Consider the following 24,107-nt stretch of genomic DNA (forward strand, 5'->3'; position numbering starts at 1 on the left):
ACTTTTTCCCAAATGCTTCAACTGCCTGCATTTTAAAAGGTCCTATACATACAGCATCCAAGTCAATTTACTAGTCCATAAAAAAAAAAAAAAAGACTAAGAAAATTCTGTGTTGTGACTTGTTTTCCTGCACTTGGAAAAACTAACAGCTAGAAAAATAGGGTGTCCTTTGCACTGCTAAGAGGAAGTTCAACACTGAACTTGTGCAGCCCTAATGACCCCCAAAATAATCACGGATTATAACCAGTTTTAATGAGTTTTTAGTTTTGATTAAAAAGGCAAGAGACACAGGTGAAGCCTTTAAAAAAATATCTCACAGTGACCTGACTAACCAGAAGAAAGCTGCTGCTGTGCTTCCAGACACCACTGTTTATATTTACCACTACCAAGTGTTTCCTCCTATCTCAGCTTTAGTCACCTTAATGCATTATTGTGCCCCAATACGGTTGCTAATAATTGTATTTGTTGACAGAAGTAGTCCAAATACACAAATGGGGACACTAGATCTACTTTTCTGCCTAAACTTATTCAATTCACTCTGGCACAAATTATCAGTAACTGTTTTGACACAATGAGAGTTTTTCCACCTCAGCAGTATTTGATAGTCTTAAAATACACTGTAGAGGAAGATTGCAATTAAGCCATGTTTGCCTTTTCTGCATCTGCAAAAAGGTCATCACCCTCCCTACTGGAATTTTGCCTAATTCAATTTACAGGTAAGAGCTATTTACTGCCTCAGTACCTGAGAGGAACGACCTAGCCACCAAGAGGACAGGAGAGTCTTTACCAGCTGACAAAGATTTTGTATCTTTGGTGCAGTATGGACTGCAGACGTCTTGGATACTTTAAAAAAAGAACACGGGGCAGAAATGTGCCACTGAGAACTACGAGCATGTGCTACAAACCAAACAGAGTTGAGCACAACTTTAAGCAATTTTTTGTAGATGTTAACAGCTGTTTACAGGCTTAGCATCTCTAGTGTGAAGACTTTCCTATTCTTTCACTTCCTTTTGGGGCCTGAAGCCCAGTAAGTCATTCATCTCCAAACAGTAACCGTAGCCAAGACTACAGGCGCCCATAATGCAATGCTTTTGACTTTTCATTTGTATTTATCTGTATAATAAAGACCTTATCTTCAAATTCTCAGACACAACAGAACACAATAAACACAACTAGACTACTGTTAAAAAACAAATTAGACATCATGATGTGAACAATATTCATGATAGAGATACACAAACGCTGGGACTCAAGAGCAAATTAAGTATCCCTACACCTGGATTAGAAGGAAAAAAAACACAACAGAAAAAAAACCAGAAATAAAAGGAAACTCAAAAGGAAGCTATTTGACACTTCAAAAATAAATGAGCAGTCACAATATGGGTTTAAAGAGCCAAAAAAATTGTTGGAAGGGGTCGCTCAACTCTTTCCATCTACTTCCATAGACCTTCAAATGCACCTTTTCAGAGCACCTTACGGTCTGCTGCAACTTAATTCACAACCCAGACACGCAACAGCTCTCCCAGCCTTGTGTCTGACAAACCTGCCTTTCAGACACATGGGCCCAGTCTTTCATTTACCCTGATGGAGAAAGCTGAACTTTCTCACCTCTATGGCAGCAGTGTGTTTCTTAGCATTAGCCTTACAGGCAGGAATTCTGTACCAAATGCTCTACTAAAATACAACAAATATCTATCAGGATTTCCCTCAGTCAAGTTACAGGTTATTTTCTTTCTTGTATCCTGCATGATAGCTTGATGACTGCTGTAACGAAGAGGATTTGTATCTGATTTACATGCAAAACTCTATTCGAACAAGGTTTCCTGGTACCTGAAGGCAGGTATTTCTTTTGCAGTCTGAGACTTGCGCAAATACACAGGAAAAACTTTAATTTCCTGAGGCCCAGATGCTTTTGGTGGAGACTGACAAAACTTTGAAGCAGCAGCCTCCCAACTACTGATAGAAAGCAAAATACTAGAACTCTTAAGTAGTTCCATCATTTTGTCCCGCATAGTAGATTAGGAAATTGGCATATGGCAGCACTGATGCAGCAATAGAACGTATCGACAATTTCCAAAGGACAGGATTCCAAGCTACTCAGAAACTAGGAGCTCCTATGCTTGCATGGAGATGAAAAATAGCACAAAACTGATTTCTCAAGAAGTAAATCAATAGAACCCCATATTCCAGTATTTTTACACATACTACTTGAAGGCCTTAAACATGGCTTGATTAAGCTTATTTATTCTTATTTAGTAAATGGGGAAAAACTACCAAGAATTTAAATTACTCAACTAAAGTTATGATAAAGCCAAAACTTTAATCCTACCGTCAATCTTCTTACACCACACACACACACACCCCCCAGTCCACAAAGTTCAAAAGAACAACTGTTGATCAATGCATACCCATAGCTTCACTATGGAAGAGCTGACCTATATTACTATACAGGTCATAAAAAATGCCGGAAATACATAGTTTTAATACAGAGAAGTATTAAAAGTAAAGGAAAGAGAAAGAGTTACAGGTCTTTACTACATTGGTCAGTTTGCTTGCTCCTACAGGTATCAGCCTCTACAGAAGAGGCTGTAATAGGATCACCCTCAGCATTACGGATAATGGGCCAGGCCCATTCTTTCTATTTACCACACTGTATATAAAATGGAGTTTGTTTCCATCAACTAGCCTGCCTGGTGGACAAATTAAACAGCTCATAAAACTAAAACACATAGACAGTGATCTAACATGAAAGTTTTGTACATTTAGAAGTCCTCTGTTTCTACTTATATCACACAGCTTCTTACACAGTAAATAAAAAATTGGTTATATTTTATCCATTGGTAGGAGATCACGTAGCCAGAGTACCACACCACTTACCATTCTGGTCTTTGCTAAAGGGCTGGAGTGCAGCTTTCAGGAGTACTGCGATTTGGCAGCTTTCAGGAGTACTGTGATTTGGCAGCTTCCAGATGAAGTAGGTTCTGCTCCAAAGACAAGTATCTTCCCTAGAACCAGGTCTTGCCTGAAGCACTCTGCTGGTATAGCTATGCTAATTAAGCAATTCTGAAGTAAAGGTACTTCTTATTTACTTCCCAGGTTTTTTCCCCTACCATTCTCCCAGAATCAAGTAGACTAAAACAGAAAAAGCAAAAGTTCTGGAACATGTAGCTTCCACAAAGCAGGCAAGCCTTGTAAGTTGCTAACTAGCTAACTAACAAATGTTAGCAACACTGACTTCACCTACAAGCCAGGTCTGCAAGCAACGTACATGCAGAACGAGGCAAGTTTACTTCCTTCTTGCACATCACTAGTGGTATGAAGTATCCCATTTGTCAAACCAAAGACTAAGATTGCATGGGCAGGGAAACCTCCTGCATTTCACAAGAATCAGCTATTGCAACTCTCTGAAGAATTCTTTTGAGATACTAAAAGAAAGAGCTAATTCTCAGCTGGGATAGTGCTAGAGCACAGTCAAAACTGACACTGCAATGGGCACACAATACATAGAATGGGTAGATCTGTCAAGGAAAAGACAGCCTTCTTATAAAACAGAAATTTTAGTACAGTAATGCAATTCACAGCTAAACAGTCAATATGGGAAAAGATGTAGCATAGCCATTTGTCTTCCTGAAAGGAATTCAGTTCTGAAATTAAAAAATAATATTGGAAACTTGCCTGTTCTGCACACACAGTACATCATTTTCCACCCATGTTTTAATCGTGTATTGCAAATACAGAATTTTAGCAACATGCTGGAGTCAGGATGCTCTGTTTCAGGTTAGCACATATTGAAATGGCAAAAAGGTCTGATTTGCCTGTATGTTACAGGCTTGGAAACCTGAAACTAAACAGCAGTGGATAAAGACCCAGGTGCCTTTTTCACTCACCGTAAAAACACACAAATGAAAAAAAAAAAAAAAATCAGAAAACATAGTGCTACTTTGAGATGCAATTATTCAAAGACACAAGGCCCTAGTCATACACACCTGAAGGCTGCATGTTAACTGCATTGAGTTCATCTGCCCTGTTCCTAAGCATAAAAAGTGACAGTGCCTTTGTGAAGACAAACACACATATAGTTTAAGTACTATGAATATTCTCTGCCTTCAAAGAGCAAGTTTGACAGTGTAACTGCATGAATAAAGATCTTTGTTGTATTGTGCTCTCCTTATCAAGTATTCTGAACTCCTAAAATAGAAATTACTCTGAATTACCATTTGACCAGCCATTTTAGCTCCCACTAAATCCACTATTTTAGACTGCTGCCCCATCATATTAAAACTGAACAGGTTATGCGCATAAATCTGTAGTATCAATTTCTTCATTTGGCAACACCACACACTTTAAGGGTTTTATTTAAAGAAATACGTATATTTCTCTGACTTTTGAGCATATAAAATATCACCTATAAAGCTGCTTTATATACTGGAATGGGGACATATACAGTTTTCAGTCAAGATGACCAAGCCTTTCACCTTAGCTAGCAACCTTCCTGCAGTGTCCGTGGGCTAGAGGGAGGATTCAGTGGCAACATTCACATTGGAAACATTTTGAAAAATTCTTACAAGGATTTTTTTCTGGTGCAGATTCACACGCACCCAATTTAAACTTGGTCCACTCACAAGCTCCACGTATAGACAGCCTTCTTGATTTTTACAGACCTTCTATTGCTAGATTAGAAGTGTTCATATATGCGTGTGTTTGTGTGCACACATATACATGCATATACACAGAACTCGGAGGTTCAACACAAGATTTGCGCATCTTGTAACCCAGCAACAATGACAAAGGAAGAGATTACAATTCTATCATTAAGATACAGTCCAAACATCATGTCTGTTACTATCATATACCCTTTTACATATATATTAACACTTTCTATAGGAAAGAACTTTCATACATTAAATATTGACAACCTTGTCATGTATTAAATACATATTTATTCAATATTTTATTAAGATTATTAAAAAAAATAATCTTAGATACTCTTTATTTTCACAAGGTGTATGCAATTATGATGAGTAACCTACACTTAGGCTCTAACAACCTAATCCAAACCCCATCAACTTTAATGGGCTTTAGATCAAGCATGTGAGAGCACTGTAACAAACACTGTTTCAGGAGGTAATTCCCATGCAACATCAAACTATGACAAGACACAAGAGGCTAAAAATGGCTCATCATAATTTATTTTATGTTAAAATGTACAGCTTAGGGGGGGTGTTGTTTTTTGCAGTTTTTATTTTTGTTTCTTGGGTGGATTTTTGTGTTGTGTGTGGTTTGTTTGGTGTTTTTTTTGTTTTTTTGTTGTTTTTTTTTGTTGTTTTTTTAAGTGACTGACTAAAAAGATAACAGATAAATACAAGAGTGTCACTGGGTCCTATTTTTACATTTATCAAGCCTCTTCTGTTCGGCCCTTACAGTCACTCTGTACAAGTACAAAGGCTACAAAAAAAGGAAGCAATATAAACAGACACAAATAACTTTTGCCTTTTTACATGCGATCTGTAAGCTTAGTTTGAGCTATTCACACGCTACTGCTCTATTTTTCCCTTAAAAAATAACTCCAATATTTTATAAAGATAGAAAAATCTACAGATGGAATGAAAATGTAAAGTTAGAGGCATTTCCATAAAATAGCAACTTTACACCAAATTCACTACTTTTTTTTTAAATCCTGCCAAGTATTTGGACATATATGAAAATGTTTCAAAACTCGACAAATAAACACTGAGATGTTTCAATCAACAAAAAAACATAACAGTATTTATAAAACAGAAAGCTGCCTTTTTTTCCTACCCCAGCTCCAAAGAAACTGGTCACAAAAATGGAAAAGAGTCTCAACTTTACACTAAACATACAGCAATAAAACCCTTTGAACTAACCAAAATGTGAATAGCTTTTGCAGCTTTTTTTTTTTTATTATTTTTTACAAGTTTTATAATTAACAAAAATATAGTTCTGTTTTTTTTACCCCTCAAACTAGGGTAACCTAATCAAGGCAAAAAAATTAAGAAATGGCTTACTGTTAAGCACAACACTTGTACAGTACTACAAAATGCACTGTCACTAACAAAGACATTAGCGGCATGCGGAAGTGTCACCTTCAGAAACAAAATAATACAATAAAAGAACTGCTAAAAGGCATTTACATGTGGGGAAAGGAGAGAGAAAAAGCTCACGATCCAGTACTGTCTGATAGTTTTGGAGTCTATTTATCCACATTTTTAATGGGAGCAGGCACATAAAATGGCTCTGAACCATCAGCTGCTGTGTAATTGCAGTTCATAGAAAGAGTTCTTCCTTTCCAGAGAACTTCAAGCTCAATGAAATAAAGAAAAAATGGAAAACCACCTAATTCCCCCCAAAGAAAAGAGAAAAGTTAAATCCCACAAAGTTAAAAAAAAAAACAAAATAAAAAACAAAGCAAGAAATAAAGAAAAAACCAAACTTGTATAAGGCTTTCTGCTGCATACAGCTTTTAAATGGTGCCAACAAATGTTTTTGCATTCACACCAATTGCTGGTTTTGAAATCGTACTCTCCAAAAGATATTTGTGCAGATCAATCCAATATGCCAGTTTAGTAGTCTGTCTCTCCAAAGGGCCTACCTTCTCATGTAGGATCCATTAAGAGACTGTTTAGACATGCTTGTATTCATGTAGCCATGATGCCCTGGAGGGGTGTACATCATGTTACTGTGGGGTGCTGTCTGCATTGGTTGCTGTGCATATGGCTGAGTTCCCATCATCCCCATCTGCATCTGCATAGGGTACTGGGGTGTTTGATTCATATACCCATGATTACCGTGATATCCACTATTCATCATTGGCTGGGACATACTATAACCATTCATAGCATTAAGGGTATTCATATTCATGTTCACTGAATTGACATTATAAGCTGGGGCTGGCATCAAATTTACACTCATGTTCATACCACGCTGCATTGTTAAGGTCCGCGCAGGCCCTTGCATGGCTACAGTCTGTGAAGCACGCCCATAAATTTGTGGCTGATGGGCTGCAGCAGCAGGTGGCAGAGGCGTGGATTTGGTTCTTACAGAAACGTGACCTTTGCTGGCCATCTGAGTCTGCAGTCTTTGGGTGTGGGATATTCCAATATTCGATGAAGTCATGTTACGCTGCAAAAGGGGAGGTGGCAAATTCATGGGAGGAGGAGTAAGGTTAGGGGGAGGGGTCATGGTGGCCTGTGCTTGGGGTCCTCCAGGAACAGCATGTGGAGACTGAGAAAGCTGAACAAGCCCTGTATTACTTAAGGGGGTGGACAAAGAGGCACTGTTTGCATAGGATGTTACAGCAGCTGAATGGCTGTAAGGCAAAGAATGATCCATAAGCGTGTTAGTTAACTGTTGCAGTTTGGCAAGGCTGAAGGTGGCAGATGGCTGTGAGTAATGCCCCGCTCCAAATTCACTCTGCCCCATTCTTTCATATAAACCAATGTTGGCATTGCCAGTCTCAGGGATTTCAGTTAACTGCATAGGTGGTGTAAAATTAGCGGCCATGCTGCACTGGGGTAACTGTTGGTTGCTGCTTGGAGGCCTTTCAACAACACAACCTTGGGGAGATTTTACATTACAAGTGGGAGGAGAACTGATGTTTGTTTGTTGCATCATACTGCAGCTTCCATTAATGTTAGACATCTGCTGTGTCACTGCACAGCTACTCTGTGTTAGGTTACTAGATGTAAGGCTACTGTACGAGCAACTGTTTTGTGAAGAGTTGTTTCCACAAATACTACTACCCATTGTAGAATCATAACTGCTTGGGTTTTCATAGTTTTCTGTTGTGCTCTCAATGCTCCCCAAGTCACTAAACCCACTATCCACAACCTGTTGCGAATGATCAGAGACTGAGGGAACATCCATCATTGGACTAGTCTCCATGTTCTGTAGAGATGGCACAGAAATGGCACTTTGATCTGGGCTGATCTGAGCATAGCTGTTCTCTAAAGGAGCAACATTTGGACTATTAACAGAACGAACTGACTGGCTGGGATGAGAGTGCACAGATGAAACCGGGCTACTGTGGTCAGACTGCTGACAATCATCCAGTGTGGTCATTTGGGGACTTTGGTCATTATGGGCATAGTTTTGCAAACTTCTACAGGCCTCTTGAGTCTCTGCACAGTCCTGAAACGTATCTTCATGTTCACTTGCTTCTTGGGTTAGAGACTGTACTGCTTGAACTGTCTCTGAATCAATCTCCATGGTCTCAGTACTCTCTCCCTTGAAATCGGAATGTAATTCTTCACCAGCTTTTTGGTCCTGGTTGTTATCTGTATGATCATCATCAGATTCAGGCACTGGGTCTGAATCTGTAGCAAGTTCCTTCTGGTCACTTTCATCAGCTGCGAGGTCAACGCCACAATCCATTAAGTCCTCTTGATTTGAATTACCAGTTTGAACGTTTACGTCTAAAAAAGACTGCTGTGTTTCCAGCATTTCTTTGAAAGCTTCACCAGGCAATTCCTCTTTCTCCACTTCTGTTGAACCCATGTGGCTATCATCTTCATCATCTGCATCATGATCCTCGTTGTGAGAAGGTTCTTCATCCTCCTCCTCCTCCTCCTCCTCCTGATCATCCAAATGCACGGACTCCTCTTTTTGCAGAAACACCTCTTCTGCTTTGTCTTTTTCTTGATCTTTTGAATTGATTCCACCTTCTTCTACATTCCTTTCTTCTTCCCCAGCTTTCATCATATCATTTTCCTGTTTTTCAAAGGATTCATTGGGTGGATGCAGAGGTTCAGGTTCTACCTCTTTTACCTCATCATCTGGTGGTGGTAATACTTCAACAGGCTCTTTAATCGCTTCCTCCGTAACAGCAGGAACTGAGCAGGGCTTGTCTTCAGCTACTTCCTTCTGTTCCTCCACCAGCACCTGATAGTCAGGCTCCATAGGAGTCTCTGGTGGAGTGTATAAATTAAGCTTAAAGCCAGGTTTCCTTTCTTTGCTTTGCCTCCATTTAGATGGACCGCGCTTAACTCCTTTGGGCCAACTCTGCTTACTCTTTAAAGGTTCAAGATTGTCTTTAGTGCTTTCTTCCAATACAGCTACATCCTCTGTATTATCTTTGGGAGGCAATAGAGACAAAAGAAAAGTCTTAGCTTGCACAGACCAATCAATATTTTCAAACATAATCCCAAAAGTAATTTATAAACTCAAAATGTATTAAGAAACTCTGGAACAAGAGTTATAAACAGATCTCAAACCACAACAGAATAACATAACATCTACAGCTCAAACACACTTACACAGATATGTAAAGTTCTTCTTGTTTGGTGGCCTTTTAACAGTGACCATCAGAAACACCATTTATACACTAGAAGAACCCCAGAGATTTAAATCACAAGACATGTAAACTAAAGCAAAAATATTGTCCAAATATTTGATTATCAGCCTTTGGTTTTAGAATAAAGGGATGCCACCACTTTATATAGACATTGATTTACTGCATATTCATCTTTTTGACAGTAACAACATGAGAGTCTGGAGTTTCCTGTTCTGCCTTCATTCTGGAGGACAAGCCATAGTAAGCATATAATCATGCTTTAGTACCTACACTGAAAAAAGAAAAAAAAAAAAAAAAAAAAGGTGGCTCATTCTAGTATCTTCTCATGTGCAGCGTATCATGACACAGCTCTCAATACATGACAAAAGCCAAAAGATTATTGAAATGAAACAGAGTGCATCAGAACACTACATTAACCCACTGACTATAAAAAACTACCCAAACACATTCACTCCTCTCCTCTCTCCCCAGATACCACTTACATATACACAAGAAAAAGGGAGAATTCTCAGGATATAACATGCTGCACTTGGGAGTGTAACGACTTCAACGATACTCCTTTGCCAAGTTCTGCCTCTCGCTGTAATGTTATAACGCTCCTACAGTCAACGTGATGACATGGTCCATGGACAAATACATAATATCAGTCTAGTTAAAGCAGTGCAAACCTGACCACTGGGACACAGCTGTAACACTCTGAATTTGCTACTATTAGTTTAATTGACTCCTGTTGAGAAGCAGGAAAAAGTGATAATATTCTAATGTATCTGTGCACTGGTTTGTAACAGCACCAACATTTGTAAGCATGGTTGCTCTAGTCGCACAAAAGCTGTTTAGAACAGAAATCAGTGCCTGATCCCTCAATTGAGTATCGCAAAGATAAAACTTCCCATGCAATTATGAAAACACTAAAATACTACCCACTGGCTTCTTAGAGAAAAATATACAGACCTGAGAATCCAGTCATTCATTCTGGAATTAAAACTTATAAGCATTATTTGAGAGCCAGGAGGTCAAGGGATGAGTATACATTCAGAATAGCTCATTAGTAGTTTCACTATCCATCCATTAGCTTTTCTGCAAGGAAATATCCTTGAAATCAAACTAGATAAGCAGCTTTGAAAGAACACAGTTAAAACTATCCCTCTCTTTTGCAGGGAAAAAAAATAGGGACCCCAGTGCTGAGGTCATATTGTGCCCCAGAAATAACAAACATTTCACTGAATTACCAACAATGCTGAATAGAAAGATATTTGTGTAAATCAAATCTTACTTTTTGCTTGTATCCTTTACCAAGGATACAAAACCAATATTAGACAATATTGCAGTGATACCCCTGCTCTGCTGACTACGAAATGCCCTGTTGCAGGGACATAAAAGTTGGTTTTGGCAGCATGACAAAGACTGCAGTGCTTCAGACTGGAAAACGTTTGTTTTCTGAACACAAAAACCACATTATAATATTAATGGGTCAGGAATAACAAAAGAAGTAAACACAACAGAAACAAAACAAAAATAATCTGAAGCCACCACTGAATTTTAATAACTATGTGAGATTAATGGCTCCAGTAGCACCTCTAATCAGAAAGCATTATTAAGATTGTAAGATTTTAAGACCAAAATGGCTAAATACATCTCGTTAAAAATTTCCAGATTTTTGACAAAAATAAACACTTCCTTTGAAGGTCACCAGACAAATTAATTTTGTGAAGGTATAAGAACATTTTCAGCTTACTTGTACAATTGTCATCACTCCTGTAACAACGAATATCTTTCTCCTCCTTCTTCTGCTCTTCCTCTTCCTCCTTCTCCTGTTTCTGCTGCCCAGGTTGATACTCAAAAGCTTTTCTTATCACAGGCTTCAAGTCATCATCTTCCCCATCCATCTCACAGGTAGGTTCCAGCTGTGGCATGGGACGTTCTTCATCTGAGTTATCAAATGGCTCATTCAACACCTCTGTTGTTTCCGAAATTGTCTCTGTTGTAACACTGCTATTAATCCTCCTACGTTTACGGCCCCTTTTCTTTTTCAGTATGAAAGGTCTCTGAAAAATAATTCCACAAATATAACTCTTCCTACATTCCTGTTTGTTAGCTGACTCTGGACATAAATAAATACATTTTTGTAAAGCAAGTTGACAATAATCTATTTACTCATTCAAAACAAATACCTTACATTGCATCAAAATCAAATGTATACAGAATCTAAAAATAAAATGTCTAAACAGTTAACATAGGTACGTATCTATACATGCACACAAACCTTTCTGTAGGTGAAAATTAAGACTAGAATTTTCTTCATATTGTAGCAACTTTTACCTTCTTCTGTCAAACAATATTCATAGCAACATTACATAAATCGTACTTGCACATTTTTCCTCTGTAGATTTATAATTCCCCAACAACCTTCACAAGTATCAAAGTTTATTCTTGTACATTTCTGGTTTCTGCTATTTTAGAAATAAGAATGTATATAGAAAAATAGGTAACAGCAAAGGAAGTGCACCTCAAGCTTCACACCGGTCTCAACAATACACTAAAAGAATCCTACAGTTGGCTGCTATAAAGAAAAAACTGTTTAACAGGTTATATTTCTATTATTATGTATTCTCACAGATTTATAGTTACTTTTAAGTTTGCTCATGTAAAGCATAAACAAAGGAACACTCCAATTCCCTAATTCTCACCAGAAACACCTAAATACATATGCTAAGGTGAGTGCTTTAAAATTTTGGGATGCTTAGTTTACTAATTTAAATCATTCAAATAGTTGATTTTTCAATGAAATTACAAATTTTGTAAACACTGCAGTAACCAGAATTTAACATTTAAATCTCCTGGAAATTATATTATGGGGGGAAAATCCCCTTTGTTTTAACAGCATGTGCTTTTGAAAAACAGCATTCCCCTTTAAGGAGTTCCTATATTAAAAACAATAAAAAGACAAACCCCAAAAGCTGGAGTCCATCTTAAAATGAAAAATGGAAGAACCATTAAAATATTGAACCAATACCAATGCCAAACAGCAGAGGGCAATCACTAGTTTAAAAATTAACAGGAAATTCTGATTTTTTGTGTCACTAGTATTTTACAGTTCTGTAAAAAATCCAAAAGATAAAAAATTGGGTGGAGAGAAAAACAGAGAATACAGTTCTTCAGTGTCCAAACAATACAGAAAGGATTAAAACAGTCTAATAAGTGTTCGTAAAAAGACAGACTGTTATTTCGATAACAATTCGATTGAAATCAGAGATGGATTACTTTAAACCAAACCATTGAAGTAACACACCTTTCTTTTTATGGCCAGCGACTGTGGCTTTGTCAGCCGGGGAGGCGAACTTTGCTGATTCTCATCCCCACCATCCTCCTCGCTGCTTTCCTTAGATTGCTCTGTGGATTGCCCTCGATCCCCCACTGCTGCCACACTTTCTGGAGACCGCAAATATTTATTTTTAGATTGCACTTTTGTGGGTGATTGCCTATTATTAGTTCTTGTGGAGAATATTTCTTGCTCTTCCTTTTCCCAGCAGCTAGCTTGTTCCATCAGACGCTCAGCCTGAAGGGTTGAGGTTAAAATAACGGGTCACTGAAACAGCATTCACTTAGCCATATCCTTTACATTCAGCTAAAGAGTTACAATAAGTCAACCCTGATTAGCACTGCTAGCTAACCTAGCAACAACATTTCAGCTGAATCATCTAGTAGCTCCTTTACAACAGTTAGGATAACAAACCAAAGAAGATTGCATTTCATGGGATATTTAGCACTATTAATGATGCAGCAAATTGATTTAAGTCCTTTAGCACTACATTACATGCCCACTGACATGGATCACTTTGAGCAAGTTCATAACACAAAGAATCGATTGACACTGCAGCCCCTGAGCTCTGCACCAAATTTGATCTGATTACATGCTCTTCGGCTACCTCAAGAGTGATAAATACAGCTTCATGACAAGTGATTCATGTTTTAAGTTTTCATATTCATCCTCCCCAAAGTTACCATGTCTTGCTGCACAGCTTCCAAAAATTGTGTATTACAATAACATCAGTATCCTCTATCATCAAGCAGTGGTCAAAGTTAAAACTGCTCTATTTAAGACAGCTTAATGTTGAATATTCAGTGATGAAATCCAAAGGAAGGGAAATTCAGAATAAGAAGTTTCAGCTATTACCTCCTTTTCTGCTTCTCTCTCTTCTTCAGAAACTGCAGCATTAGAAACTAACAAAGGAGTCCATCTCAAGCTTTCAGGATCTACTTCATTGATACGTGGATTCGCTTTCAGTTTCTCCATATGACTTGAAATCAGCTTTTCCCTTCTAATAATTACAAATCTACAATCCAATAAACAGTAATTTATTTTATAAAGTGATCACCTAAAACAACCTTCCTACAGTTTAAATCCTTTTGCACTATAACCTGTGAAAACACATGGGTAAATAAATGGATACATCAAACTAAAAATACCAGCTGACACACACAGATAACACGCTTACACTACTGATTGTTTACTAAGAGGAAGTGAGGAAACAATATTTTATGAAGTGAAAGCTCAATACTAAACATCACTAGGGCAACAGAGAGGAAAGTAAAAGTTTTCTAGTTGACTACTCTAAATCCATGCAAGAGGTTTAGTGGTGGCACTTCAGTCATTGCCAGAACAATTTCCAATTTTAATACGACATACAAGCCTAAATACAAAACACCGTGGATCATCAAGTAAAGAGTGAGAACGTGGTTAATATTACAACTGAAGATGGTAGCTAACTGGACAAGAAAGCAAGTTAGAAACACAGGTTTTCTAATGAAGGCTAAAAATGTACCTTAGTCCTATGCTGATGCAATAGAAAACAACTTTCTAATTACTATGAAATGAAGTAGCATACTGAAAGTAGATAAAGACTAACATAATAGCACGGTATGCTAATATACTAGCACATATCCCACCAAAGTCCTCTATTAGAAAGAACTATATAATCTTAAACAACAAAAAAATGTTGACTTTTTTTTTTTAGCAAGGATTTCAAACGCTATAAAAATCATGTTAAATGACAACATTGCTTTTCACTGAGAGAATGCTTTAAAAAAAAAAATCAGATCCAGGTGAACCCTTTTCACAGAATTGTGACAAACTTCTACTTCACTACGTGTAAGAAAAATTTAAAAAGTGTAGGAAATCATAAGAAGCCACACCCATTTCCAAGGTGAGTGTCTGGCAGGAATTTCAAAGATGTGATTTCTTTTCCTGGCTCAACCACTGACCTTCTGGATACCTTTAGCCAGGTCAATTCATGTCCCTGTCTAAGCCTTACTACCTGCGAAAAAAGACTAACTAACCTCGCTCAAAGTATTTTGAATTCTATAGATGAAAAAATGTTATTTTCTAATTGGGTGTCAGTATTCAGGGCCTATAATAATTTGTGACAGGGCAGTGTTACCATTGAAAGTAATTTAAGGCATTTTATGGGAAAAAAATCCCAAACAACAAGAACAACAAAAACAACCCACTTAAAATCTAAAATATCAATCAAGATCATTAAGAAGATACTCACAAAACAGGTACTTACCTTCCCAGTGCACTAACTTTCAACATCGACCATAACATTAAATAGAAACTTTAAAAAGTCATTTGCATTCCCAGTACCCTGGGCAGGAGGACTTCATGTAGAGCTGATCTGATCCTATGGCTTGTGTGAATTCAGTAATGACTGAAAAAGGGGGTGTGGAGAGAAAGGCTGCCACGCACAAACCCAAATTTTTCCCTCACTGGTATTCAAAGCAAGATGTTTGCAAAGCAAGAGTTGGGAATTGTACTTATGGAAGATGATACTGAATGAAACAAAACTCTTCAGTGAAAACGTTTCAAGCTGGCCACACCCTTCCAATAACTATTAACATGAAAGAGGATCCAAAAAACCACCATTTGTTCAGGGAGAAAAACTCTTTATGAAAGACCCCATTAACAATACCCAGCCGTACTGACTTCTTCAAGTAAGATGGTTATCACTCATTTTAAAGTCAGAATTTTACACAGACCTTTTTCACATCAACTGTCTTATAAGCAGAGAAAGTGCATGTTTTGTCTCAATATTTTTTAAATTTTTACAAGATTCACTGACCTATCTTCTCTTTTATCTATCATACTGTGTTGCTGCAGGGTTGTGGCAATATCATGTGGACACATTCCAGTAGCCCGACTCATTCCTTTGATGCTGATTTGTTTTTCATGGTGGCAGTTAAGGTATTCTAATATGACACTTTTCCAGTAAGCCAAGTATGAGAGACGACCCAGATCAGACAATGGTTTTTCAGGGGATCCTGCTTGACCCTCTCTTCTAGAAAGTAAATAGCCTAGAAGGAAAAGAAAAAGAATACCTTACTGAGATAACAAAACTGAATAATTTTAACCACCTCTTAAGAAAGTTGGTATTAATAGAAAGATCAGCATGACTGATTACATTATTGGTACTCTTGCAATTAAAGAAATCCTAACCACAAAAGAGATTCTTTTTCACCATTATAGTGACATAGAAAAGATTAAATCCACGTAAGAGACTCAGGTCTTGTTATGAGAATGAAACATTAACCAAAACCCTCCTTCTAATCATAAGGCAAGGGCGAAAGAAAAAGCCAACATGTTTCAGAACAGGTCTCATCATACATGATCTCATTTAGAACTACAACTGTCTGGCCTTTTGAGAAACTTTTACACCTCAGTTACATCACTGAAGCCAAGAATTTTCAGAAGAATCTCAAGAGGAAGTGTCATGGGTAATATCGGTTAAGTCAGTTTTCTTCAAGAAGCCTTAGGCGACATAAATTTTTGATTCGACAGATAGTTGTTGTATTTCAGAGGTGACATATAATTCACAAGTTGAATTACTAAGAGAATTACTTAGGATAAATAATCAAAAAATAATCTCCCTTAATTCATGTTTAAGAATATTCACATAATTCCAGTTTGCAGTCTTCAAGACAGTAACTGATCAGCTATTATACAATACATAGAATATAAAATGAAGGTGGTGTATGTTTTAAGTCCTTTTTAACTCTCTTCAGCTTTAGGAAGCTTTTACAATTTGAAGTAGAACACACCTGCTTGGAGATAACAGAAGAAGTCTGGTATTTGCCACCATTAAAACTAATTCAGGAGAAAGAAAAAAAAAACAACACAATTAATAAAATGTATCCTTTCACAGTAATTCATCCCTCTGTGATACATATTCTGCACTGTGCCTTTACAAACACTATAAAAACCAGGGCCTTAAACACAAGGCTTACAAAATGCTTATTCCACCATAAGCATGGACATCATGCTTATGGAATTACATTACTCAAAGTCACTTGGAATCCACTAACATATATGGTTCTTTTGCCTTCCTGTATTCTTAAATACTTTTTTTTTTAAGTTGGAATCCCTCCTTTTATTTTTCAAAAACCGCTTTAAAAATATATCTAGTACAGCCATGTCACATTTGCTAAACAGATCCTCCTGACTTCTTCACAAAGTTTCTCCTCAGCAAGTTAGCTACAAATTAAGAACATATGATTAACATCCAGCTTTGAGTGAAACAGTAGCTGTTTCCTTATTTTGCTGTATGCTTTACCATATACAAACTGTACACCCACACATATCTATTTTTTTATATATCTACAAATATGAAATGCACATGTACATACATGTATATTTACTCAGCTTGAAAGAATGGTCTTCCCTTTTTCAGTGGCAATACAAAAGGTCCACAACAGAATTTCGAAAAATACATATGCACTGGTCATCATGCTCTAACCTCCAGTTTGCATAAAAATGTTTACACGGAAAAGCAGACATCCAACTGCATTCCAAGCAACATAGATACTGGAATAAGTAGTGTACCCTTCATATCTATTAGCATGATTTATGATAAAATTCCAGAGCTTCAGGATGAATACCGTGCCACATCTGCCTACTTCTACATAGCACATGGACGTCTACATAAAGCCTGCCTACATCTGCATGGTACCACTGGAAAACTCAGCAAGTAAATTTACTCTGTTTTACGGAAGAAACACTACCTTAAAACTGAAAGGGCAGGTGTTTTAACATTTGAAGTTGCAGCATATTAATTTTTTTTATAACTAGATAATAAGTCTTAGTACTACATGTAACTGTTGTTGACAGGAAAAGCCAAACTGCACATTCAAAACCAGATTGCATCCTGAACAGTTTGAAGGTAAAGAATTGTTGTTTTACTTCCAGCTGCACAAAAGGAGACCTATAGCATATAGCCTATTCTGCATAATTTTAGACAAAGCTTCACTTGTACCACGAAAGAATTTTGGATCAGCTTGTTTACAACATATAAAGACAAGTTTTATACTAAGACATCACTGCCTATAGAAAAACATGCAAAACTGCAGCAGTACAAGTAGTGATAGAAGTCTCAACACAGGAAAAGAGAGGGAGAATAACCTAGATTTTTCAAATAAATCCACGAGGAGAACTTACAGTTGCTTCAAGTAACTTCACAGTTTAACCTACCAACTTCACATTCAAGAAAACTTGGGCACTAATAGAAAGTGTTTGTAGGCTGTTTGCAAGACCTGAATTTCATTCTTGTATTTCAATATACTTTAAAATTACTTTGACAAGAACTTTCTTCCTCCACTTCCATCTTCCTCATATGTAACAGAGCTGTAACTAAACTTCTTTGGTAAACATCTTAGGAGGCTTAATAAGAAACCACTAGCAAGAGTCTGGAATCATTAGTTAGGCAACCAGTAGTAGCTTTAGAGTTTTACTAGTATATCCTTGCTCATCGGATCCTTCCAATGTCTGGAGACTTTGCGACTAGTTCTTAGCCGTCATTTTCACATATTTTTACTCTACATTAAAGCAGTGAAACTTTACCTGCATAGAAATAACATCTGTCAGTATTCTTCTACCATTCTACAACATAACCTATGCTTATCCAAGATACTCACATTCTATAGGATCAAAAAATATAAGTCAGAGGTAACAGTCTCAGTTACATGTAGCGAGCACTGAATGGAAAGTTTGTCTTAACAGATTCTGTGATTTGAATGACATCTATTAAATTAAACTTACCAAAGAGACGCCAAATAATTGATCTAAGTTGCAGGTAAATAAAAAACACTGATCTTGGTAGCTCGTGTATCTATCCTGAAGCATCTGAAATGAGTACAATATGCCCCTGTTAAACAGATACCCCCAGTGTCATTGTGTCTACCTAATCTTAATAATGGATAGCCTCAAAGCGGACACCTGAAAGAACTTTCTTAAACTATAACCCCTGATATGAGACTATGAACAACAGCAACATTCAGAGGACAAAATACAGCTCCTCCCCATCCACCCCCCCAAGAGTAAACAAGCCAGACTGTATATTACATTAAAAAAAAAAAAAAAACAAAAAACAAAAAACAAACAACAACAACCACAAAACCACACACCAAAAGACCTAATCTAGAAGAACAAAGAGCTGTCTATCTTATCTTCTGGGCATATGAGCGATAGTATCACAAAATTAAACAGCCAAAATACCATTAATAATTTTATTTCTTGCCTTATCTCCAGCCTTCATAGTGAAGCAACATGCCACATGCTATTTACAGCCTTTGATTGTCATGCAAACCTCCCCAGAACCACTAAGGCTTTATCTTATTCAAGATTTAAAACAATCAGAAGAAATCCAATTTGAGAAAGGGAAAATTAGTATAAGATACATATATTTTATGCCTTAGAGATAATCAGATATTAAAACATACATTTGAAGAAATTATCTTGAGCAGTATCTTGTAATTTCAATCTACAGCATTCCTAGTATGTAACTCCCCTGAAATAGCTACAGCAGAGTCCACAACACACTTACGTGAAAACAGTAACTTTAATACATCTGTGTCAGTCTCCAGAAACTTTCAGTTAGTTAACTACTGATTTTGTTATGCTCAGTTCTGTCTCTTAAAACAAGTTAAACAGTGTGAGATCAGAGGTCCAGCTTGATAGTACCCTGTTCTGACAGTGGCCAACAGAAAAATCCAAGGGACAGACGAGAACAGGCAACCATCTTGTGAAATTCACATGCAAGCAGAATTAGTCTGTCTGTCCAAACAAATGGAATCCGCCAGATGCGTATCATCCCCATGCTTTTTGGCATTTTCTAAGAACTTGGTAAGATTTGTTAAGTATCACTGTCTCTTGCAAGCAGCACAGAGTCCATCTTCCTCCTCCATTCACTGCATTTAGCTATGTGTTCACTAGTACTAGTCTTTATTGTCATGTCCACTAATATGCCTGGTGCTGATGTGAACTGATTTGTATCTCCCCAGCTCTTTCCCAAAAATCTTCTAAAAATCAGCATCATATCAACCCCCTTTTAGTCCTATGGCATGAAAGCACTTTTATGCATACTTCAAGTTACAAACCGCCATAAGCAGCTATTTCATTACTAAGTCTCTTTTATCTCCAAATCCCCGAGACACATCCCTCTTTCCCTGTCATACACACTTCCACACACTTAGCTTTCTAATATTAAGCACAAATCACTCCGCAGTTTTAAATAAGGCAGATACGATTTAGCTTGAGACAGCTGAATTGAATTTTATTATCTATTGAAGAAATACAGACTTCTCCCTTTGCTTTTAACATTGTAGCAAAGGCAAGCTAGCCCTCAAAGGTATAAGACGACAGAGATGCAGCAAACAAAGACACTAACCAAATGAACTGGTATACTGAGAAAGACCAAGTGAACAAACTAAAACTGACAGAAGGAAGTCAAATGAAGTTTGAAGATATTCTTTAAGGACTCTCCTGCAATCTGTGCGCTCTCTATACATGCTTTATATTCTATAGCAACAAACAAATCAATTTATCGTTTCATTTCTGATGAATGGTCAAAGAAGAGAGATCTTGCTCAAAAAGTTCAGTTTCACTGAGTCCATTGAAGACTGACCACAATCATTAGAAAGCCATCAGATTTTCAAGTAGGCCAAATAATTTAACTTGATTCAAGCATATCACAAAACTAAAAACCCCAGTCTTGTCCTCCTTTCCCTCTAGCCCATTTGTGACCTGGATGCGGGTGTTTGAATTACACTTGGTTGTGTGCATGCAAGAGAGCATGGCCACACTGTGGCTCAGTTATACAGGGAAGTAGTTAAACTGTGGTATGCATATGGCACAGGATTGAATGAACACTTCATTAGTGGTTTCCTATTCATCTGAGAAGCAAGAGAACTTAGCTAATATGAAGGTTTTGAGCAAGTATTTTTGATGTAATTATATTTACTATTTCTATTTTTAAAAAACTTCATATCCTGGAACAATCCTAGAAATACTATATTTTATATTAAATACAAAGATTACTTTGTTTAGCTTAAGAGTAAGCAATAGTCAGTTGGTTAGCATCCACACTTTGGAAAATAAATAATTGTAGCAGAGTAGGTTCTAAGAAGGTGAAATAGAGGGCTGTATTTGGCTTGTAAGGTAAGTATATTAGCCCTCTTTTTATGAAAGTATCACAACATCTCTTGCAGCCTCCAATGGGCAATACGATTGTACATTTTACTGAAAATGCAACATAGCCAGAATACAATCCACCCAGAGCATCCTGAGGCAGTTTCAATGCAATCTACTGCGGAAGATGGCACCAGCTGAATCTCTAGTATAATTTCCTGTGTTCTACTATCCCTGTGCTTCCCTAACGGAGCACCTGACAGATCAGCCTCACTACATGGAATAGACACTGTGCCGTATGCAACGGACGCTGTGCTGACCTAACACAATTCCTCCACCCCTTGAACTTCACTGCTTACGGGCAGGCAGGTTCTTTGAGAACAGTGCCACAAAGAGAGACACTTCACTCTTGTGAGGACATCACGTATGATGTTAAACTATTGTTCTGAAAATATCTTTCACTTCATTGCATTGCATTGCATTGTCTTCAGCAGAAACAGATAGACTCAGCAAAAGTGTGCCTGAATGGAAAACGGAGTACTGAATCTCATTCTGTACCTGGACAAGTGCTTACAAATTGCAGTTCCTTTCTCCTATGCTACTAGCAACAAATCCATGTATTTGTTTTTCACTTATGTACAATGAAAATTAAAACAAACAGTCTTCAAAGCAGACCCCGAGGGTAGGGATTCACGAGTCCTACATTCCAGCTAAGACAGATTTTTTGTTTGCTACAGAAAGCTGGAAATAATAGTTCACACTGAAAAATTTAAAAGAAATTTATCTGAGAGCCTGTGATCTAGGAAACAGTTTTATATGTCAATCACATAACGCACTGGAGATAAAACACAGTTCTGATCTTAAGAAGTCACGTTCAATATCACTTTCTAGGAAATCAATAATCTTAATCTCTCTGAATAAGAAAGTTACAAACACTAGTGAAGAAAGTCTGTTATGTTCTTGTGACTGAAACAGAACTCAGTTTACAAAAAACCAAAAAGACAAACATCTTAAAATTAGGATGCGTACTACCAGAGTATTCCAGAGTCCTCATCTTGGATTGCCCTAGCTGTTCCAGAGAACACAACTCTTCACTCAAGTTTTGTAATTCGGACTTAGATCTTCACTTTTTTTTAATCATAGGCAGATTAGACTGGCCTTTACTTTAAAGAAAAGCTGCAAATGCAGTGTTTCTTTCAAAGACAGAACCACACTGGTAGTAGTTTAATGCAAGAAAAGAAGCAGAGATTTGCTTCACTGCAAACACTCAATACAGAGAAATGTTTACATGCTGTTTCATCCCTCCACATTCACAAAATTATTGATAAACATAACACAAAGCTCTTGAATAGCAGCAACTCTTCCAGAGCAGAACAGTACAGAAAAATGCAACGTAGCAGAGGTCCCTAGCTTAGAATAACTCCCAAGAGTCTTTCAACAGTAACCCTGCCACTATAACCAATTGGACTTTGAACAGCAGCAGACTTAGCAAATAGGAAATCTTTATTCTGTTCAGCAGGGTTTCATCAAGACAGCTTCCTTTCATGCTTTTTAGGCTATCACCTTCCATGCTCACGAGTAAAATGGCTTGATCATCATCATGGTACCTTGCTTCAAAGAGGAAAATTTCTATTGTGAATCTTTACTTCATTTACATGGAAGAAAAAGACTCTCCACCTTTAGAGTACAAAGGATCAAAATTTAAGAGAAGTATAATTGCAAAAGCATTAATTTATTGCTTACATATTAAAACACCCACAAAACAGACGACACTATATTATCACATCTGAATAATCTTCCAATAATTTTTAAACCTAGAAAGTCAGATGGTATTCTTGTAATAGGTAATGACTGAGAATCAGGGTGGGGAATAAACCATATGAAGAACCAAATCCAAATCTATTAACCTTGGCTTCCAAAATTAAGTCTCTTTTGCCACTGAAATTCACCTCATAGTAAAACACAAGATCAACCTTAAATGATTCCAAACTTGCTCAAGCCTTGCCTGCATAGAAAGCCTATTTTAAAAACAGGTTTCAACTTACGAACGGGAATGACATAGCTTAGAACAACTGTCAGGTTGTCAGCTCTCAGAGAGTCATGAAACAGCTACTGAGCTGCTACAACATACAGCATGTCATAATAAGGTAAACTGTCACCAGCTTCAGTTTGCCTATGAGACATGTCATCCCTATGTACTGGTATTCAGCAGTTCTGTTGTAAATGGCTTAACTGCCTGTGAATCAAGGACAAGACAGACAGCAAAGACAGAAGCACTGCTCCCATTCTAAGGGACATGCTTGCTCTCCAGCTGTGCACTAAGGCCACTGTAATCAAATTAATTTGAACAGGTACACAGAATTGCTGTCAATACACAGCTAAACTCCATTTTATCTTTTTGAACCTGTTCAGCTATACTAACAATAGTAATACATCACTGATCCTATAAACAGGCCTGAAGAAAGCTGCCAGTGTTGAGTGCCATATCAAGTCCAGTTCAAAATGCACCTATGCAACACAGTGCTTAAATGACAGCCTGTTGACAGCACTTCCAAACTTCCTAAAGTTTACTTCCAAAGTAAGTTCTCCTACCATGAGCTAATCTAATGCTAACAGCAGAAGTTTCAGAAAACAGCCTATGTAGGAATACCTGTAGACAGAATTTATACAGATCCGAAGCACCTAAGCATTTGTTATGTGACTTATACCAAGTCAAATGCTCTATCATCATGATACAAATCCATTTATTTCACTCATTGCTGTAGTTGTCAACTCTTCCTTGTCTTTTTTGAAGATGCCTGTAACAGTTGCCACCTTTCAGTTACTGAGGATGTTCCCCAATTGGCATGACTTGTCTAAGATGATAGGGAGAGGTCTCACAGTCGTGACAGCCCATTCCCTTGGGTGAATCTCACTTGGTCCTATGAGTCTGTCTATGTCCATTTTACTTAAGTACTCTGTAACTTGACCTTTAAGTACTCTGTAACTTGACCTTTAAGTACTCTGTAACTTGACCTTTAAGTACTCTGTAACTTGACCTTCCTCTACCATGGATAGCATCTCTCTCTGCTCCTTAAATTCTGCCACACCTGAGAACAGGCCCTGTCAGTGAAAGCCAAGGCAAAGAAAGTACTGAATACCTCAGATCCCTTCTGAGATCCCCACCGCATCCCCAGGTTGTCACACAATGCCTACTCCTTTCAGCAGCACGGCCACGTTCTGCTTACTCTTCCTTTGGCTGTCCACATACTTGTGAGAGCTCTCCCGTTGCTCTCTGCACTCCTGTTTCAACTCTAACCAAGCTTTGGCTTAATTCCATTCCTGCACATGTAAGCAGTACCA

General features: G+C 37.5%; 1 protein-coding gene across 7 annotated transcripts in view; it reads right to left on the reverse strand.

Moving 5' to 3' along the window:
* Nucleotides 1–4,434: 4,434 nt before the first annotated feature.
* KAT6B (lysine acetyltransferase 6B) overlaps nt 4,435–24,107 on the reverse strand; it is a 118,456-nt gene continuing 98,783 nt past the window's right edge. For all 7 annotated transcript variants that reach the window (XM_087766398.1, XM_087766399.1, XM_087766400.1 and 4 more), the window contains exons 13-17: nt 15,430–15,661; nt 13,485–13,644; nt 12,600–12,866; nt 11,046–11,355; nt 4,435–9,089 (exon numbers count right to left, since the gene is read on the reverse strand). In XM_087766398.1, the coding sequence (XP_087622524.1) occupies nt 6,607–9,089; nt 11,046–11,355; nt 12,600–12,866; nt 13,485–13,644; nt 15,430–15,661 (3,452 nt within the window). In that variant the 3' untranslated portion in view covers nt 4,435–6,606. The remainder of the gene's footprint in view (nt 9,090–11,045; nt 11,356–12,599; nt 12,867–13,484; nt 13,645–15,429; nt 15,662–24,107) is intronic.

This window comes from Nipponia nippon, unplaced genomic scaffold (assembly GCF_047370975.1).
Source record: "Nipponia nippon isolate SJK-2023a ecotype South Korea unplaced genomic scaffold, ASM4737097v1 scaffold_3, whole genome shotgun sequence".
NCBI lineage: Eukaryota > Metazoa > Chordata > Aves > Pelecaniformes > Threskiornithidae > Nipponia > Nipponia nippon.